The sequence below is a fragment of the Rhyacophila brunnea genome, unplaced genomic scaffold (assembly GCF_057557595.1).
Source record: "Rhyacophila brunnea isolate RB1 unplaced genomic scaffold, BYU_Rbru_1.0 scaffold_2, whole genome shotgun sequence".
NCBI classification, from domain to species: Eukaryota; Metazoa; Arthropoda; class Insecta; order Trichoptera; family Rhyacophilidae; genus Rhyacophila; species Rhyacophila brunnea.
The window spans coordinates 17,126,534-17,144,456 of record NW_028232859.1 but is presented as its reverse complement, the minus strand read 5'-3'; the positions used below and the strand labels follow the sequence as shown (position 1 = coordinate 17,144,456).

Genomic DNA, 17,923 nt, shown 5'->3' with positions numbered 1-17,923 from the left:
GTACGTACTGATAACTTGGGTGGATTTTGTAGCAAACATACTATTGATATATATACGGGTATATTATTATTATAACCCAATTCAAATTGAACATAGGTTGATACTCAAATACTATTATAGTATGTTTATGATTTCGAGAAAATAATACGATGGTATAATTAATCCATATCAATTATTTGAAAACATTACATTCGCACTTTGCACAAAATTACAAACACATTCGAAGTTTGCCGCACACGTACAGGGGCTCGATTTCCTAACTATCATCTCGTGTGACACCAGACGACATGACGTAATTGTGGCGTCAGCCAATACACGCTCGAGCGGGCGGCATGTATTGGCTGACGTCACAATTACGTCATGTCGTCTGGTGTCACACGAGACGATAGTTAGGAAATCGGGCTGCAGACCACGTGATATTTGTTTACGCAAAATCGTCGCTTTTCAAAATGGCGAATTTGATTACCAGATTTTACTGCGATGAATCAGTATGTTCCTTTTTGTCTTTTTTTATTCGTAGGTTTGTTTACTATGTACACCGAGAAATTTCCATTTATAAACTCGGAAACGATTTTTACAGAAGAGTTTTGGAATATAATGCAACCAAAACTGGAAAAAATTCTATCATGGGTGTTGACTTCCTGAATTAGCTAACCCCAGGTCCATGCCACTACGTGAACCACAGTGGATATTAAGCCATTTCCACACTGGCAACAAGTTGCTGGCAACCTCATTAAATTTTACGATACTTACCATAATTGCTTAAGAAATTTTACAATAATTATCGTAAAATCTAACGAGGTTGCCAGCAAATTAACTTGTTGCCAGTGTGGACCCGGCATTAGATGCACAAAACTTAAATAATATATATTATAAATAAAAATTTAAAATTATAAATATATATTATGATTTATGTCTTCGACAGCCCTGATGAAATAAATGTGAAATATGAGTCGGATCAGTCACAGAGCAAATTTATTAACACAAACAACTTTGACACGACCTTTTTATATTAACTAGTAGACCAGATATTATGGACCACATGTTAAAAAATCATATTTTCAATTCTCAAGGCCATTTCTGTAGAACGTCCTCTTAACCATGTTCCAAAAATAGTATAATATTCATTGTGCCAAAATATTATCAAAATTTTAAATGTTACTATACAAACTAATTTAAAATTGATCTAGTATTCTTTACTTGTAGGAACGTGCCATTAATGATATAATTTCAAAATTACTCCAACAAGCGTGATCAAAAAAGTCCATCGAATTACGCTGCAACATAAAGTTAATTTTAATCTGTGTTTTGAAAGCCTTACAGATAAAATATTCATAATATTATTTTAATAAAATAAATTACATAATGTGTTTAATGATTTTTTTTCAGCTTCATTTTTGCTTCACCGCTGTATAATTAGAATGTTTATGGGCCGCATACAAACTGTGCTGTTTAAATCACTATATACTTGGGCTAATTTAGTAAAAGTTAATGAGCACTAGCCCTAATATTATTAATTAAAATTTAATGGTAAAATAAATAATACCTACGCTATTTATAAAATATGGCAAATATTTTGGAAACGTCAATTACAATTTGACATTTGCGTTTGTGTGTGAGATTTGCAATTTGAATTATTGAGATTTCAGAAAACATTTAATTTTTAGGTCATTGTGTTTTTAACAAAATGTCTCATAATTATCAAGTAATTTCTCCTGCAGAATCTGGACAATTTATTTCCGATAATTGTAAATATATCACCATTATTCCAGATGGCATAATTACATTATCAAAAGAGGTTAGTTAAGGTCTTTGGTAACTAATACATATAGTTGATGATAAGTTCTTATTGAAATTAATACTTACCTAATGTTGTAAGTACAATAAAATATTGGATACCTATTTCTCATAAATAATATAAATACCTACTAAACATTATAATCGCATACATTGTAAGTACCTAATTATGCCGAATGCCCACCTTATAAACCCCTTATCTTTTGAATAATAAATTCAATATAAGAAAGACAAATTTATTAGACTTGGTGACTTGGGTATATTTATAAAAATGTTCCTTATAATATTATTGTATCGTGAATGAATACCTAATTATTTTGGAATAATGACATTTTCATCAAAACCATAACTGGAATTTATAGAATGATAACTAATTATTATACTTTTATATTATGATGTAATTACAATAGGTAGGTACCTACCTACTTCTTCAATTATTCTTAATTGAACGTATTAAGAATGTACTATTCTTATTGAATATACATACAGTCGAACTTGGTTATTACGAGGAAGATGGGACCGACTGAATTTGCTCATTATAAGCATTACTCGTTATATCGTTAGATAACATTATTCGCACCACGTTTTATTTAAGCATAGAGCATAAAAAATCTGAAAACCATTGTTAAAATCCTCGAAACAAGCATGGAATTCATAAACTATAAAAGAAGTTATTTATTGTAATGAAGTGCTGAGCCGCCGGCGCTGGTAGGTACGTACTGACTTCACAAAGCTTGGATTTTTTACATGCAATTTCAACCATATGCGTGGTCGGCGAAAACACCAATTAGGTATTTAGACACTTAACTAGTGTCACAAACGTAATCTGATCCCGGCAGCATCGGTCTAGTTAACTGCCTAATCGGATTTTATTGCTTAGGGTCAAAAATGTTGTTTTTAAACGATCAACACATAAACAGTTTGCTCGGTATATCCGAGAAGTAGCTTGTTATAAAAGTGAATAAATGTATGGAGAAAATAATAGTAAACTGTCAACGAATGTTTCTTCATTACATCCGAGATCTCGCTATTTCCGTGATCGTAATAACCAAGTTCGACTGTATTTATTTATAAAACATAGCGCCTGGAATGAGATGGTTGTAGGTTCAAGTCCCATTGGCTGTGAATATTTAAAAGTACCTACATGTATTTGCAATAGTAAGAATCTAACATTCTTTAATCTTATACGTTTTCGGTATCGAATAAAAAATAAATAATTTATTTATTCAATAAATGTTTACTACTTAATTGCTTTGTTATTAGATAGTATCTAATGTGAAGGATGGAAATATAACCATCGAAGCTTATGGTGATGATGGATTACATCCTTGTAAAGATGATCCCGATGTGGTAGATTGGATTTTTGTTGCTGACACGCTGAATTTCTGCTTTTGGACACTTGGAAATGATACGAAATGGAAGGTTGATGGGCAGACAGGGTACTATGGTCTCTGTGCAGCCCTCAACAGGGCACGGAAGGTAAATACAATATGACCTAATGTATCTAAAATATTATCACAAATTAATATTCATTCATTAGAAAATGTGTGGAGACCCTAGCAAATCTGCATTGATTATTTCTCCCTTTAACCGTTTGCATACCTTTGCACATCTGTCACATTTGAAACAATCTCGATACATCTGTAAATTATGCAATGTATGGATTCCACACCTATTCCGAGTCATATAATAGTCAAATATCCTTCAACCTCCTATTTAATTATTGAGACAGACATTTTTAATACGGTGAAGAAAACGCGTTAAAAAGAATAGAATATTATAGAATAGAATAATATATATTCTAGAAATAGAAATATTTACATCTGAATTTACAATCATTTTATTATTATCTTTTACTCAGTTTTTACATATTATTATGGATTTACAACTTTTCATATTTTTATTTACCTCTTTAGTTTCTATTTGTTTACTGTCAAAAATTACACCTTTTTTAGTTATCTCTATCAGTAACTCTTTTTTTTTTGTGGACATAATTATATTCGTTACATTTTTATCAATTTTATTTTGAAACTGTTTGTTCCCACATCGAGCCAAAATATCTGATAATAAAAAAGTTATATCAGTTTATTCTCTTGTCAAATTTACTGCAAAATTAAATTTGGCTGTTGGCCTATTTTCTTTATTTTTAAATCTGTCTTCAATGGATTAATTAGTAGTTGGTGACCCCCTAGCAAACGTCTCGCGATCCTGAAAACCTACCCGAATATGATTTTTTTGGCTACCAATTCAATCAAACTATCAAAACGTACAAATAACTACATACATAATACTTTCTTTATTAATTAACAATTTCATATTTCAGGAAGGAATTGATATAACAAATCCGACATTCTATTCTGTCATAAGTGAAGACCAGCTTACTCATATAATGCGTTCAGATGATGGAATTACTTGTGTCCCTCTTATACCTACCAGAGTCAAATGTCTCCACGAAGTTGGCAAAAGATTACTTGAAAAATATGAAGGGACTTTCAAAAATTGTATAAAAGAAGCAAACAAATCAACGACAATGATGTTGAAAGTCATTCTTGAGAATTTTCCATGTTTCCGTGACGAATCTGTCTTTGAAGGTCGAAGAGTGACATTTTACAAAAGAGCGCAAATTCTAGTGTCAGATATGTGGTCACGCTTCAGTGGAGAGGGATGGGGAGAATTTTCAGATATAGAGAAGCTAACCATGTTTGCTGATTATAGAGTACCCCAAGCATTAGTACATTTTGGCGTAATTAAGTATAATGAGGAACTATTAGATATTTTGAATCGAGGTATGTATTGCCATTAATATGAATTGTTTTCTTTATGAACCCAGATGTAAGTAGTGAAACAAAGTAGTACTTGAACACTTTTATGAAAATGTAGATGTAACATTTTTACAAAACTGCGTTAAATAGCTTTACAATTATATCTTTTCTGTACTTATGTATGAAATCGATACAATGACACTTAACCCAATGTTTACGGGCTCCAGTGATGCCAACCGTACTATAATTATAGTACAATACCATAATTTTATTTCGCGAAAAATGTAAAATACTATAATTTTATGCCAAATATACCAAAATAATATTATTTTAAAGGATTCAAGACGAAAAATGTTCCTGTACTATATATTTTTCAGAAATACTATAATTTTTACGCCTTTGTACTATAATCAGCTTAGAAAAATATGGCAACACTGACGGGCTCTTTTAATTAATTTTTTAATTAACGTGTTAATTTGCATTTGAAAAGCAATTAGCAAAAACAGAATTTTGTGCGGCCCGTAAGCATTGGGTTAATTGAAACCTCAAAGGAAAATGGCTGCTTATTTTTTATTACCTATTTAATTTTTGCTTTACTAGTAAAACAACTAGCAGTTTTCTGCATAACTATTTTTTTTATAAAAGACCTACATAAAAATTTTAACAGAGTCCAATTACATAGTACATAATATTATATGTTAAAGGTGTTCATGCACACTTTCTTTCACATACACATTTTGAGGGATACTGCTACCATATTATGTTATAGGAATTTTCAAAAATAGTTATTTTATTTTCATCATTAATTTTAATTCAGTATTTTTAAAATTCAGATGAAATCCTACAAAATGGCAGCAGAGAGGAGATAGAGATACGCGGTTGTTCAATTCATGCTATTGAATTAGTCCAAAGAGAAGTGGTAAAAACCATCCAAAATAGTGAACCTGACATCAAAACAAATTCAATCAACTCTGCACTTATCGACTATTTCTTGTGGATCTACAGACGGCGACATGCAAAAGAGTTGGAACATATTCCTTTTCACAAAGTGTATAGTCAGTATTATTAAGATATTGAATTTGTTACGTATGCATTTATTATTGATAAGACATTTATTATCATCTACGTACCAAAGAATGATATCAGTTTATTAAAATTGAAATATTCAATATTAATTTATAGTCAAGCATAAAAAAATCACACAAATATATTTTTCTATACTAAATTTATGTGGTAAAAATAATGTTAACAATGTATTAATTAAAAAAACACAAATATTTTTTAAACATTTTATTAATAAAAATAATAAAATAATACAATATTCGGTTACTCATTTTCTCACCTGCTTCTAGTATAACAATACATAATTGAATATGACAATAATTATATTATTGGTATGTAGTTTTTCTTGTACAACAACGTTGGATTTGGTGAAAGTCACTCATAAGACATTTTTTTACTGTCGTTTCTGAAACTGCTCATCAACAAGGTACATAATATTTTTACAATAACTTTGGTTCATTGGTACTTTTGTTATAATTGTATATACAAATTAAATAATTTATTTACAATTAACACATTTTGCAAAGAAATCATCTTCAAAATAACTTAAAATTAATTAACAATTAGATGGCACCATTTGTTCTGTCAAGTAATTTGTCATCTCTATAATTACAACTGATGCGTGAGCTTTTCAATTACACATAATAAACTGCCATAAATTTCATCAAAGTTATGGAAGTGAAATAATATTTATATTATATATACACAAAAATGCAATTCCCTGAACGACATGCAGGTTTATTCTAATAATTAGCCTCGTGTTGCATTACTTAATATCGTTAGTAATGTAATAGTGGGGCACAGGGAACATCGGAATATCTGAATACATAATATACAGATTAGATATAAATTTCACAAGTGAGTGGGTAATAAAATGATAATAATTTATGAACACTAACATTATTTAATGGAAATAATTTATTGAAGACGAACTGTAGTGAACTATGAACTTGGTATCAGAATTTGTCATCAAATACAATTTTGAACAGTGAATTCGATTGTGAAATAGAAAAAAGCGCTACCTTCTGTAAGGTGTTACAGATTCAATAATGGTTATCCATATTATGAAGATATAATATATTGAAAACAAAATAAACACTATTCAAGAAATCCTCTCGTCATAAACTAAAATGTTGTTGGTTACGTAGTTGTTAAATTTACAGAATTCAAAATGATATTGGATAATCAATAGAATAATACAGTTCCTACCGCTAAGATATGATAAATCATCATAAAATATTTAATTAAGAATGTAATGATAGGATATTCCATAATTTAAAACTTCTTCAGAATTGGTTGAACGATACGTTTGATCCCTTATATTTTGTTCACGTTTTAATAAAATGTATGCATCTAAGCATATTAATGATTAGTATGTAGAATATAGTACGTACATACATAAAATAATTTAAATTACATTCTATCATGTTTGTTCAATCTTTCGAAGAATGCGAGCTTATTTCGCAAGGAGCCGGGCTCCGGGACGGGACTGTTTCCGCGGCTTGGACATTTTCCTTCTTTGACGGGTTCGTTGGCTCCTTCGGTAATGTTTTTACTTCCTCCCGGATGAATATTGGTGTGTGCCGGCATTGACAGTTTCAGTTCATCCCTGAACTCCTTTGAAATGCTTCGCGCAGTTAAACTGTGCATGTACTGCGGTTGTTTTAGAGATGTATGGCTGGCCGAGAATGTTTTGCTGATTATTTGATTTTCTAAAAGTTCTTTGCTTATTCTTCTCTTCGGCTAAAAAAATTATAAAACCTTTCCAATTATCAGTCAAATAAAAATGGTTGTATGTACTAAAATCAATACAGTAAAACCCTGATTTTACATTTTTCAAGGGAGTGATAAAAAAAAGGAAATTGGAAGTAAGTAGGTACCTATTGAAAATTTAAAAAAATCATTCAAATTCGTTTTGAGCATGTTATGTCAATGTCTTGAACTGACATTGCTTTCTTTGTTGCGATATTTGAAGTGGCGTAAAAAAAAAACAACAAAAAAACTTATACAATCGCGTTGTGTAAACCTTAATCTTGGGCACTACAGACATATCTATAAATAAAAATGCACACATGCGTCTCTGGAAATCGTTTAATGCATTGAATTAATGTGTTATAATAAATTGGGATTTTAATTGATTTTTTTTTAATACGTAAATTGCAGGAAATAAAAATGTAAAACTGGGAAATAAAGGTACTAAAATGAAACGATACTGCAGAAACTATACGCAAATAGCAAGAAACGTGAATTCCGGGCACGTAAAATTGAGCTTTCGCTGTATATTCACTACAAATAATATTATTGAAACTTATCAAGGCTCGAAATAAATAAAATAACATTTGAAAAAATTACCTTCACACTCGGTTGGTCGATAGTAGCTTTCACGAAAAACTTTCTTGCCAAGTCTTTTACACATGGCAGCTCTAAATTTTGTTCAATCTTAGATTCAAGCGAACCATCTTTATCTTTATCCCAGTAAACGTCACTTGTTGACTTCCACGATTTTATATTGTTGACCGGTAAAAGTATTTCCTTTCTTTTATCGATACTTTCAAATTTATTTTCCTCCAAGATAATTGAATTATATTCTGTATCTGTATCGATATAATTATATATTTTACTAGGAGGTGCTTTATTTGTCATTACTTTTCCCAATTGGACATTGTATACTTTAGGGTAGTCGTCGATACTACTAATACTATCACTTTGATCTAACGTTTCGTTGTTTGCTAACATTTGTCCATTGATTTGTTCTACAATGTTATCAACATTTGCATCATCTAAAATCAGCGGTGTCGCGGTTACATTATGGTCACTTGTGTTGAATTTGTAAAATTTGTCTTCAAATTGGTTATCGCTGTCATGCATTATCACTGGTTCGGCTTTATATATTGGAAGCGGTTGTTCTTCTTTGAATTGCGTGACTTCTTTACGATACCAGTCTCTCGAAAGGGCGATCGGTGGCTTTTCATCCGATTTCAATGATAATTGTTGTTCTGCATTTTCTATTATAGAGTCTTTTATGATATCGTCGGGTAGTTTCGAGTCGTTGGGTTCAGTGATTATCTTAGCGGATTCTGATTTATCTGTTGGAATTTTTGTACCGCACCAGTTAACCGGTTTTGTTATGTGGTTTTCATCTGTCGTGGTCTCTAATTCGATTAATAGCTCATCACTCGCGGGAGTTTCCGCAGTGGACCAGGTTTTAACTGTCAATATTTGTTCTTCTTCTGGTAAAATAACAGTAGTCCTTTGGTGTTCGGATATTTGTTTACGGAATGCTGGAATTTCCCTGTCAAATATCATCAAAGTGTCATCTTCCTTTTCTACTTTCTGAAATCATCATAAATTATCCATGATATTATAACCCAAGAAAGAATATGCTTCTGTTATTATATGAATATATATATTTACACAATTATATCTATGGTTAGTAAAGCAACTCAAACACAAGCCAGCGGGTTAGTGATAAATATTTATTTATAATGAACGAAAACTCACCGTCGGCTTTGTTTGTTATAATGCTTAAGAATTTTGAAGCATGCTGTTTAAAGAGTGTATTAACCATAAATAGAAAAGTGCCAAGAATGTTAGGAATCTTCCATGCTTTTTTATTCATAAATAATAAAAACAATATATACAAGATAAACTATTTTATATAAACAAGTGTAATTACAGTTCAAAGGGTATTAATTATTCTACTATATAGTCAACACATTAGTTCAACTAATTTACAATTAAATTGTTTCACTTCTTTTCCTACTTATAAATAAATCTATTTTGTCATTGGAAAAATATTTTGATAAAAAAATATTTTATATTATTTGATTTAGAACATTTTTTTAACATTACTGTTTGAAAATTTAAATGTAAAAAAATCTAATTCAGTTTACAGAAATATTTTTCAATATTTAGAACTAAATTCGCACGCACGAGATTCTTACAGAACTTTTGTTTTGTTATACAATAAAAATGTTCTTTTCTTTTCTTTTATCTTAAGCAGTGTTACTTATTCTTACCAATATTTTACCGCTGACTGTAAATATTGGTAGAAAAGTGTTAATAAATTGTTGCAATGTTTTTTATGACCTCATAAAAACATAGTCATTTATTTAATATTCTACAATCTACATTATTATTTTTTATTTATTTTTACCACTTGATTGGCTCATTACTTCTACGTAGACGTAGGCTACCTCCAAACAAGTTTTTTAGGCTGTTTTTTCTTTTATTTAAACGATTTGGATTTCTAAGTGTGCCACTTTTACGCAAACTACTGAGGGTTTCAAACTCTACATCAACTACCTCCGCTTTTGACGGAATATTTAACCTCAATGATTCACTACTGTCATACAAACTACTATTTTGACTATCCTCATCATAAACTAAATCTCCACAAGTGTTGCTAATTCGATCGGAGCTATTTGAAATTGATTTGTGTTTTAATTTTAATGTATCCACTTTAGGTTGATCAGAGTGCTCGTCGGTAAAAGAACTCTCGAATAGTGGATTTATCGCAAAGTCATGGCTAGCGTTCTTGGACCTCATGCAGACCCTCGTGATGGTTCTGTGTAATGTGGAAGCTTCGAGACCGTCGAGCGATCCGGTGAAACTTACTGGAGCTGTGGTCTCAGACGTTGAACGGAGCAACGGAGCGTTTTTATTTTCATTGGACTCGTTCGGTAATGAACCAAACTTCATTTCGGCGAGTCGTTTGCGGGCACCGGCTGATTTTTTCGATTCATTTATGTAATAATCCCTTCCATAACTGCAAAAATATTCATAATGTAAATAGGTCAATAATTATTATAAATGAAAAGAATGTCAAAAACAGTATTCACGTCAAAAAAAGTCATTTCACGACTAAATTACTTACCGCTTGTAGTCAGTGATTTCTTCACCCAATACAACTTGAAGTGGCATTCCGGTAGTTTTATTCTTGTCATCAATTTTTGGGCTAGCTGGTGGTGATACGTCTTGACTCGTTTTCATGTGTTCAAACACAGATATTTTGTTTTGTTTGTTGAGTCGATTTTGTATTGCTTCTGGAGAATATGGATTATTGGCCATTGGGACAGCATTCAACCACTTCTTGTGTTCCCTTTCCGCTACAGATCCTGTATATTAGAAAGATACATATGTTTAACAAATCAATAGGTAACCATAGGTTGCTTTGAATCATCATTTTATTTAATATGCTTTTTAATCGTACTTCTCTGTGTCTGGACAATAAATTTTTGTTTCAAAAAAAGAATATTTAGCATTGACATCATTAATTATTACAAATACAATAAAGCGATCTACGCCTACATTTACATTCTGTTTACATTTTACAGGTACCTACATTTATTTAATATTATTTTTCTCTTCAATAATAGATTCACTATGTTTAAATTTTCTTAAAATGCATGTTTTATTATTGTTATTTACCGGGGACTTCTTTTTCATCGTTTTCTTTGGTTTCAATGTCTTCCACGAGTTCTTCGAAAGAAGTGTTAGCGTTTGAATCGTTAACGAATGGTTTCCCATTCATTGTGAATTCAATACTGTCGTTTTCATCATTATCTAAAAAGTTTGGAGCTGTGGAAATCAATGTGCAATTTTTATAACTGTCAGACTATTTACAGCAAACACAACAAACACACCATTCATAATAATTTGTGCAAATTTTAAATTCTTATCATAGGAATATAATATATTATACTGTCATATTAATTTTACCTGGGATTGGAACAAGTTGAACTAGTATAATATCTTCTAGACTTTCCACCAGTTTAGTTTCACTGTAAAACATTAAAGACATCTTTAAAATTGTAGTATGTTATGTTAGTGATATACATAATAAAGGCAGCATGTTATAATTCTATGAATGTGTTCATAGCTATTTCAATTTTTGCATCTTAATCAGGACCAGGTACATATATTTATAAACATTTTATCATTGCTTATAGGAATAGAAGAGATATTGAATAAAAATCCTGCTATCTTAATATGTTTGTATGAGTTCTTAGATATTATATTATTTGGAAGATAGGTACATAAACATTGTTAACATTTTTTTTAAATTATAATAATTATTATAAAATATATTAAATTTATATTATTAGTTGTTTGTTACCTTGGTTGGGGTGTTGAAGGTAATGGCGGTGGCGTGTCATTGATCTCATCGATCTCATTGTCTTCCTTCTCATATTTGTTTTTACCGTTGTGCATAGAGACGTCGTGTTGCCTTCTCAGACTGTCCACATGCCTCTGCACCGGGATGGCAACGGTTTCCGTATATTCGCTTTCTTGTTGATGGTTTCCCAACGAATCGTGGGGATCCTCTTCTGTTAAAGAACGAAATGTAGTGTCAAGATATCAAAATTATTATAACACACCCAGCTTACAATACCCTTTAAAATTAAATATGTTGAATCAGTACATGAATTTCTAAGACTAGATGGGTAAAATAATATTTGTCAAATTAGTTAAAAATTTCATTGTGAGAGTTTTATGTTTAATTAAACAGTTAGGTTTCTAAAATCTGAAAATTATGATAAAATGTGATAAACTAATTGACTTCTTTCTGCGAGAAAAGTGAAGAAAGCAATATTAAAATTTTAGCTAATTTTTGTTTAATATTTCATCATAAAAGTGCTTTAGATTTGTTAGTATTATGAAAACCGATATGTGCATAAACCCACGCTAGACAAGTGTAAAATGTCCGCTTGTCAAGCTGAGGATCATGGGGTCGATGTGCGCATTGTCAAATTCAAATTCATAATAGAAAACCTTATTTAGATAATCTTCATATTAAGAAATCCCAAAAATAAAAATGGAGCCAATGAGCCAAATAATAATGAGTAAGAAGTATCTAATTCTTTAAGAACCTATTGCAGAGTTGCTGCAGGGAGAATAGTATTCTAAACTAATTTTGTAACGAACATAATATTGCTTTGTAATTATTATATTATTGTTTTATTGTATGAATTAATTAGTAGGTAGGTAAGTATTAATAAAAAAATAGAAAACATACTGTATGTTGATTACCTTTTAGATCGACAACATCCAAATTAGTGGCTTCTGTGACCATTTCGGTTGCAAACATTTCTTCATCCATTATCGAGGGGACTCTAACAAAACTGTCCATTATAACTTCATATTGCTCATCCGGTTCTTCATTCTCTAAATTGCGCAGAAAATGTCTGAAGTTGTCTTTACTAATCTGCGGTGACTCCAGTTGTTCTGGAACCTCTCTTTTAAAGAACAATTCATCAAACGTTTCAATGTACTTAACATCCGCTGTGACAAATTTGTGGTTTGTTTCTGAATCAATTAATTTCGATGATATTGTTTTATTATCATTTTCATCTTTGTGTTCAGAAATAAGTGGTTTTGGTAGGTCATCATTACCTATGCTTCCATTTATATTCATATCATCATCATTGGCATCTTGATCAATCATTGCTAACAGAATATCTGGATTTTTTCCACCGATGATGGTTTTTGAATTTACAAGGACCTGTTTGATGTCGGTTGAGTTTTCTTCTGCTTCAGAACCCGCTTCGGATAGGTCAGTGGTGTCTTCGGCGTCTCTATCACCGATCAGTGCTCGATAGTCGGTATTTGAATTAGGAATTAGCATAGGCACAGGAATGGATTGAGCAGTTTTGATTTTTTTCTTTTGGAAAAGCCAATTTTCCTCCCACGAATTATTGTTTGCGTATATTTCTGAGTTAAGAGTTAAAGTTCCGTTCGGTGGTTTGTGATCTGTCTCGTTTAGTGAATTTAGGTTTTTGTCGCTTTCTAAAATATACAAGAAAAATATTGTTATTTTCATAACACACACGTAGACCCCTCCAAATCAAGCCGCCCCGCACCACACTCGGTGTTTATCGAGCGTATCATGACGCCCTTCGTTTGGATGTGAAGTGAGTTTTTTTCACTTTTTCGCTTTCAAGAGCAGATACCAAAGACTGAGGTCGCCACGTACTCAAGTGTGCTTTATATGATTTTATAGAGACTCATGGTCGTCGTGTAGTTCTCCTCCGCATGGACATGTTGGACAAGTTCGAGCTTATAGAACTTCGCAGCGAATACAATGTGGCCAGTCAAATATTGACTGGCGTAGTCACCATTAGGTAAAATACATATGTAAACTGTAGTTAATACACTCGATGACGAATAAATTACATGATACAAGAGCCACTAGTACGGCGGGAGGGAGACAGTCCATGTGAGCCTAGTAATTTATATACATCCGATCATTCCTATTACACCATGTCGAAATATGTGTTGAAGGTGACTCAAATGCATCTAATAAAATGAAAAAGGGTTTAAATGACTAGGTACTAATTATTGGGAACATATATTTTTTTATATTGGGATATACGGTGGCGGCAGAATTTTAAGTTCCGCAACTGGCTTAATCGTGACAAATAAAATTTATGAGTAGGTACCTACTGCACGTGGACTATATTATAATTAATAATTAATGGTTTCGAAACAAAGTTCGAGATATCAATTGATGTTGATAGCTGTTTCAGGCCACATACCGATTCTGTGGATCAACTGAGGGAGGCCTGAAGCAGTATTAATAAAAAAATTCTCTCATTGTTATTAGAATGGAGCTTGACCACGTAAACGCCAGTGAAATTAAGAATGGAATAAATTTCGTCATATTATGTTATTTGAAACGATAAATTTAATAAATTACCATTCATATCAACAATATCGCCTCCGTACTCTGGAAAATTAATTCGATTGGTGGGCAAAAAACTGATGTTTGAAAGTGCTCCGTCGATGGGGTTGTTGTAAGTGGTGGAAAAGTCTTCGTCGTCAGTGCTTGTTACGCTTCGCTCCACAGAGCACTCTTCAATCTGGAAATAAAATATTTACCATTTTACATATTATTACATAACATAATGTATTATATTTTAAGGCCTTACAAGATCTATAATTTATAGTTTTATTTAAGACTACAAGTTTCCAACTCCAATAATGACATTTTTAAATTACTACCAGTAATCACAAACGAGTATGATAAGATTACTGGCAGAATCTAACTGGCACGCAGTGCATTTGAAGGGAATGGGACAACTGGACCCCAGGACAATTTGACGCTACACTGTCGTAGATAATCAGTTTCTATCTACTACTAAGAAGTTTTAAATCATCTTACTCTTGGCATAATGTTTTTTTTTATTGCGGATTTAGAATTACCATGCCCAAAGCTTTATATAAAAATAAAAAAAACTCTTTTTTCGTTGGAATTTAAATATATGCACGATTAAATCACTATTAACGTGTGCATATTTAAATTTTCACCCGCTATTAAATCATAATATAATAATTTAAATATAAATAATAATATTAAATATATTTTTTAAAAGCACCTATACGTACCTAACGTCTATCGACCCCATTTCGAGGCTTGAACAGTATCTTCGAAAATGACTTTCCATTACCATACAGCAGTAAACGACTACAGGGACGCCCTAAAACCCGATGGATCGACGAACCCTCAACGTTCGGCGGATGTATTTGGCAGCGAATAACTAGGAACCGAGAAGAGTGGAAAGAGCTAGGTGAGGCCTCCATCCAGCGGTGGTTCGACCTTGTTGATGATTATGATCATCGAAAAGGTGTGTAGTTTTGGTCTCTCTACATTAGGCATTGTCTTATTTTATCAGTTGTCTCAAATTTTGGCTTCGCAAAATTCTACTTTGCCATTGTTATATAATAATAATATAGCAAAAGTATTTGGATTCAATATTGATAAAAATTAAGACTAGATTAAGTCAAATTAGAACAAGTTAGACTTAGAGTGATGATATATTTAAATATTACCACCATACCCCTTCTAAAAAGTTTGGAGCCAATTAATATTTTGCAACCGTCAATGTTAAATTCTTATACAAACTTTGCAATGAACATGTTGGTTAATGTTGAAGGATGCTATCCTCATAGAAAATTGAAGTCATAAAACCAGCAATAAAAAATGCACTTACTACGATCGGTCCTTCAGAGTCACGTCCACTGGAGTCAGAGAGTCCGTAATCGTCCTGGGACATAGGCTCCAAGCTAGAGGGGTCTGCAGAATCCTCTCTGGCGGCGGTCTTCCCGCGGTTTCGCAGTCTGCCACGGCTCCGCACTCTTCCGGCGCTCACCGTACTCTCGTTGAGGCCTTCCGCGCTGCCAGGGCTCGAGCTTCCGGAGTGGACTCCGCTGCTCGACGCGCCGTTATTCCGAGTCAAATCGTGCTGATATCGGTTGATCACCTGATAAAATATGAATTGTTTTATGTCTATCCAATAGTAAGAGTGTTCCTGATTTGTAGTTCGGTACAGTGTAAGCAACGTAAGGTTTCGTAGAATTATAAAACAACTTCATACAAAAAAGCCTACACTAGTTTATACAATATATTATTATGTATTTATTATTATTCTGAAAATAATAGTATTTTTTGGGTAAATATAGGTCTAACTATATTATTGAGAATTAATTTTTGCGTCTTTCGGTTAATTTATCGACGTCGATTAGCAGAACGTACGTGTATAATGAAATAATTAGATTATCGTTAATTGACTGTCGATATGAAATAATATACTCCTAAAAACACGATATTATTATAATCTTCATAACAGGTGTATAAGTACATCACAATTTATTATATAATATTGTAGTCTCACACGTCAATAAGGTTTCCCTTTCTGAAGAAAACCATCTTTAATTTGTTATCTAACTTAATTTATTTTAGTACATACGCCTTACAACGAAAATTTAACGCATCGCATTTTTTTCAAAAGTTGACGACTGGTTAATCTGCATACCAGTAAACTGCATTTTTGACCAAAAATGAGATCGCATTTTATTATAAAGCATGTTTTCTATGCTCACATCAAATTTTAAATTCCTAAACCTATAAATAAATGCGTTTTCGTTCTTAACATAAAATAGCCAACTCCTTGTGCCAAATTTCCAATATCATAAATGGAGCATCTCCGCTCTTTATTTAAAATTTCTTTATAAAAGGGAAGCTAAAATAGTGTAAACTTATTTGTAAAACAAAATCCAAGTGTATTTTTTGGAATTATTGTTAATACCGCTCAATAGTTAAATTATTAAGTTTTTTCTCCTTTCTGGCCAATTTGGTCAAGTGGAGTTAGTCGGTTTGCAGATTAAGGTGTCGATATTTTATACGCCTCAAAAATAAAGTTTGAAAGATTTCTAACAAAGCCTATTTTAATTTCGCATCTACTATTTGCCCTGGAGGCGTCGGAAAATTTTGTGGAAATTTCTTCAATGATAATATAATCAATATCTAATTAATAAAGTAACTCTCTGGTTGCCGATTTTTTTTATCATGATATCACGAACACTTTTTAAAAATATATTGTTGTCTTATCACCAAAAACAATGATAACAATTGGACGCTATACCTTAATAGGTAAGAAAAGTGAAAAATAATGTGTTTTGAGTCAATGGCGTTTGAATTTTGTCAAATTTATTAAAATATTCAATGCACTTTTTATTGGTAACACTAAACATACTGTTACTGTTATCAGTTACGTAGTTAACACCAGCACGGTGTTTTCACGCACTCTTCTGTTTCGTTATGCTCCCTACTCACCTCCCCTTCGTTGGTATCAGGTGTAGGTTCACTTCCTGTGGTCTCTCTATCACTAAGCATTATTGCCACACCAATTTCCTGCTGAAACTCGACTCCGGACTGGATCGAATTCAAATCGCGCGGCGTAACAAGTGCACCAGTGTCGGATTTCAAGCAACAGCCCCGAGTACACTGAACTACTGTAGCAGTTTAAACCACCGAACGAGCGCATTATGTACTATTCTATGTTAGAAACCTCTTCGTCTGGTTAGCGTGTAATCCTGGAGTAGGTACTAGCGTTTCGAATTTATGTAAGTAAGTAGGGCTACCTCAAAATGCAAAAATTATTACGACTAACAAAAACTGCTTTATCGTAAATATTCAGATTCAGTATTTTAATCACTGAAAATTTATACCGCGTTACCAATATTACGCTCCACAAATAACGGTACGGATGTTTACTGTGTGCAGCGCTCGAAATGGACCGGAACGCACCGGAGCGCAGCTCCTGTTCGTGAATTCCTCAAGATTATCGCTCCGTCTCGTGGAAAAGTGAAAAATTGCGTTAGGATTCGTGAATATTTAAGTATAATTTTTAAAGTTTATACGAAACTGAAAACTTAACTCAATTTTCATCTACCTTGCCGACAACATTATGCCCAAATCTTGCATGCCACAAAACTGTCCCAGCAAACCGTCTATTCTTGGC

General features: G+C 32.2%; 2 protein-coding genes across 9 annotated transcripts in view; one reads left to right on the top strand and one right to left on the bottom strand.

The window, feature by feature from the left end:
* The first annotated feature begins 1,578 nt into the window (after nucleotides 1–1,578).
* LOC147071975 (queuosine 5'-phosphate N-glycosylase/hydrolase) lies at nucleotides 1,579–5,758 on the top strand. Its single transcript, XM_085947803.1, has 4 exons — nucleotides 1,579–1,798; nucleotides 3,061–3,276; nucleotides 4,121–4,583; nucleotides 5,393–5,758. The coding sequence occupies exons 1-4, from the start codon at nucleotides 1,688–1,690 to the stop codon at nucleotides 5,626–5,628; spliced, it is 1,026 nt and encodes a 341-aa protein (XP_085803929.1). The 5' UTR covers nucleotides 1,579–1,687; the 3' UTR covers nucleotides 5,629–5,758.
* A 1,130-nt stretch (nucleotides 5,759–6,888) lies between these two features.
* LOC147071974 (uncharacterized) overlaps nucleotides 6,889–17,923 on the bottom strand; it is a 108,526-nt gene continuing 97,491 nt past the window's right edge. For 7 of the 8 annotated variants that reach the window (XM_085947794.1, XM_085947800.1, XM_085947797.1 and 4 more), the window contains 10 exons: nucleotides 15,614–15,883; nucleotides 14,320–14,482; nucleotides 12,654–13,409; nucleotides 11,740–11,950; nucleotides 11,343–11,404; nucleotides 11,052–11,201; nucleotides 10,498–10,738; nucleotides 10,239–10,389; nucleotides 7,974–8,954; nucleotides 6,889–7,364 (listed from right to left, as the gene is read on the bottom strand). In XM_085947794.1, the coding sequence (XP_085803920.1) occupies nucleotides 7,035–7,364; nucleotides 7,974–8,954; nucleotides 10,239–10,389; nucleotides 10,498–10,738; nucleotides 11,052–11,201; nucleotides 11,343–11,404; nucleotides 11,740–11,950; nucleotides 12,654–13,409; nucleotides 14,320–14,482; nucleotides 15,614–15,883 (3,315 nt within the window). In that variant the 3' untranslated portion in view covers nucleotides 6,889–7,034. The remainder of the gene's footprint in view (nucleotides 7,365–7,973; nucleotides 8,955–10,238; nucleotides 10,390–10,497; nucleotides 10,739–11,051; nucleotides 11,202–11,342; nucleotides 11,405–11,739; nucleotides 11,951–12,653; nucleotides 13,410–14,319; nucleotides 14,483–15,613; nucleotides 15,884–17,923) is intronic. The other variant, XM_085947795.1, reaches the window with a different exon arrangement.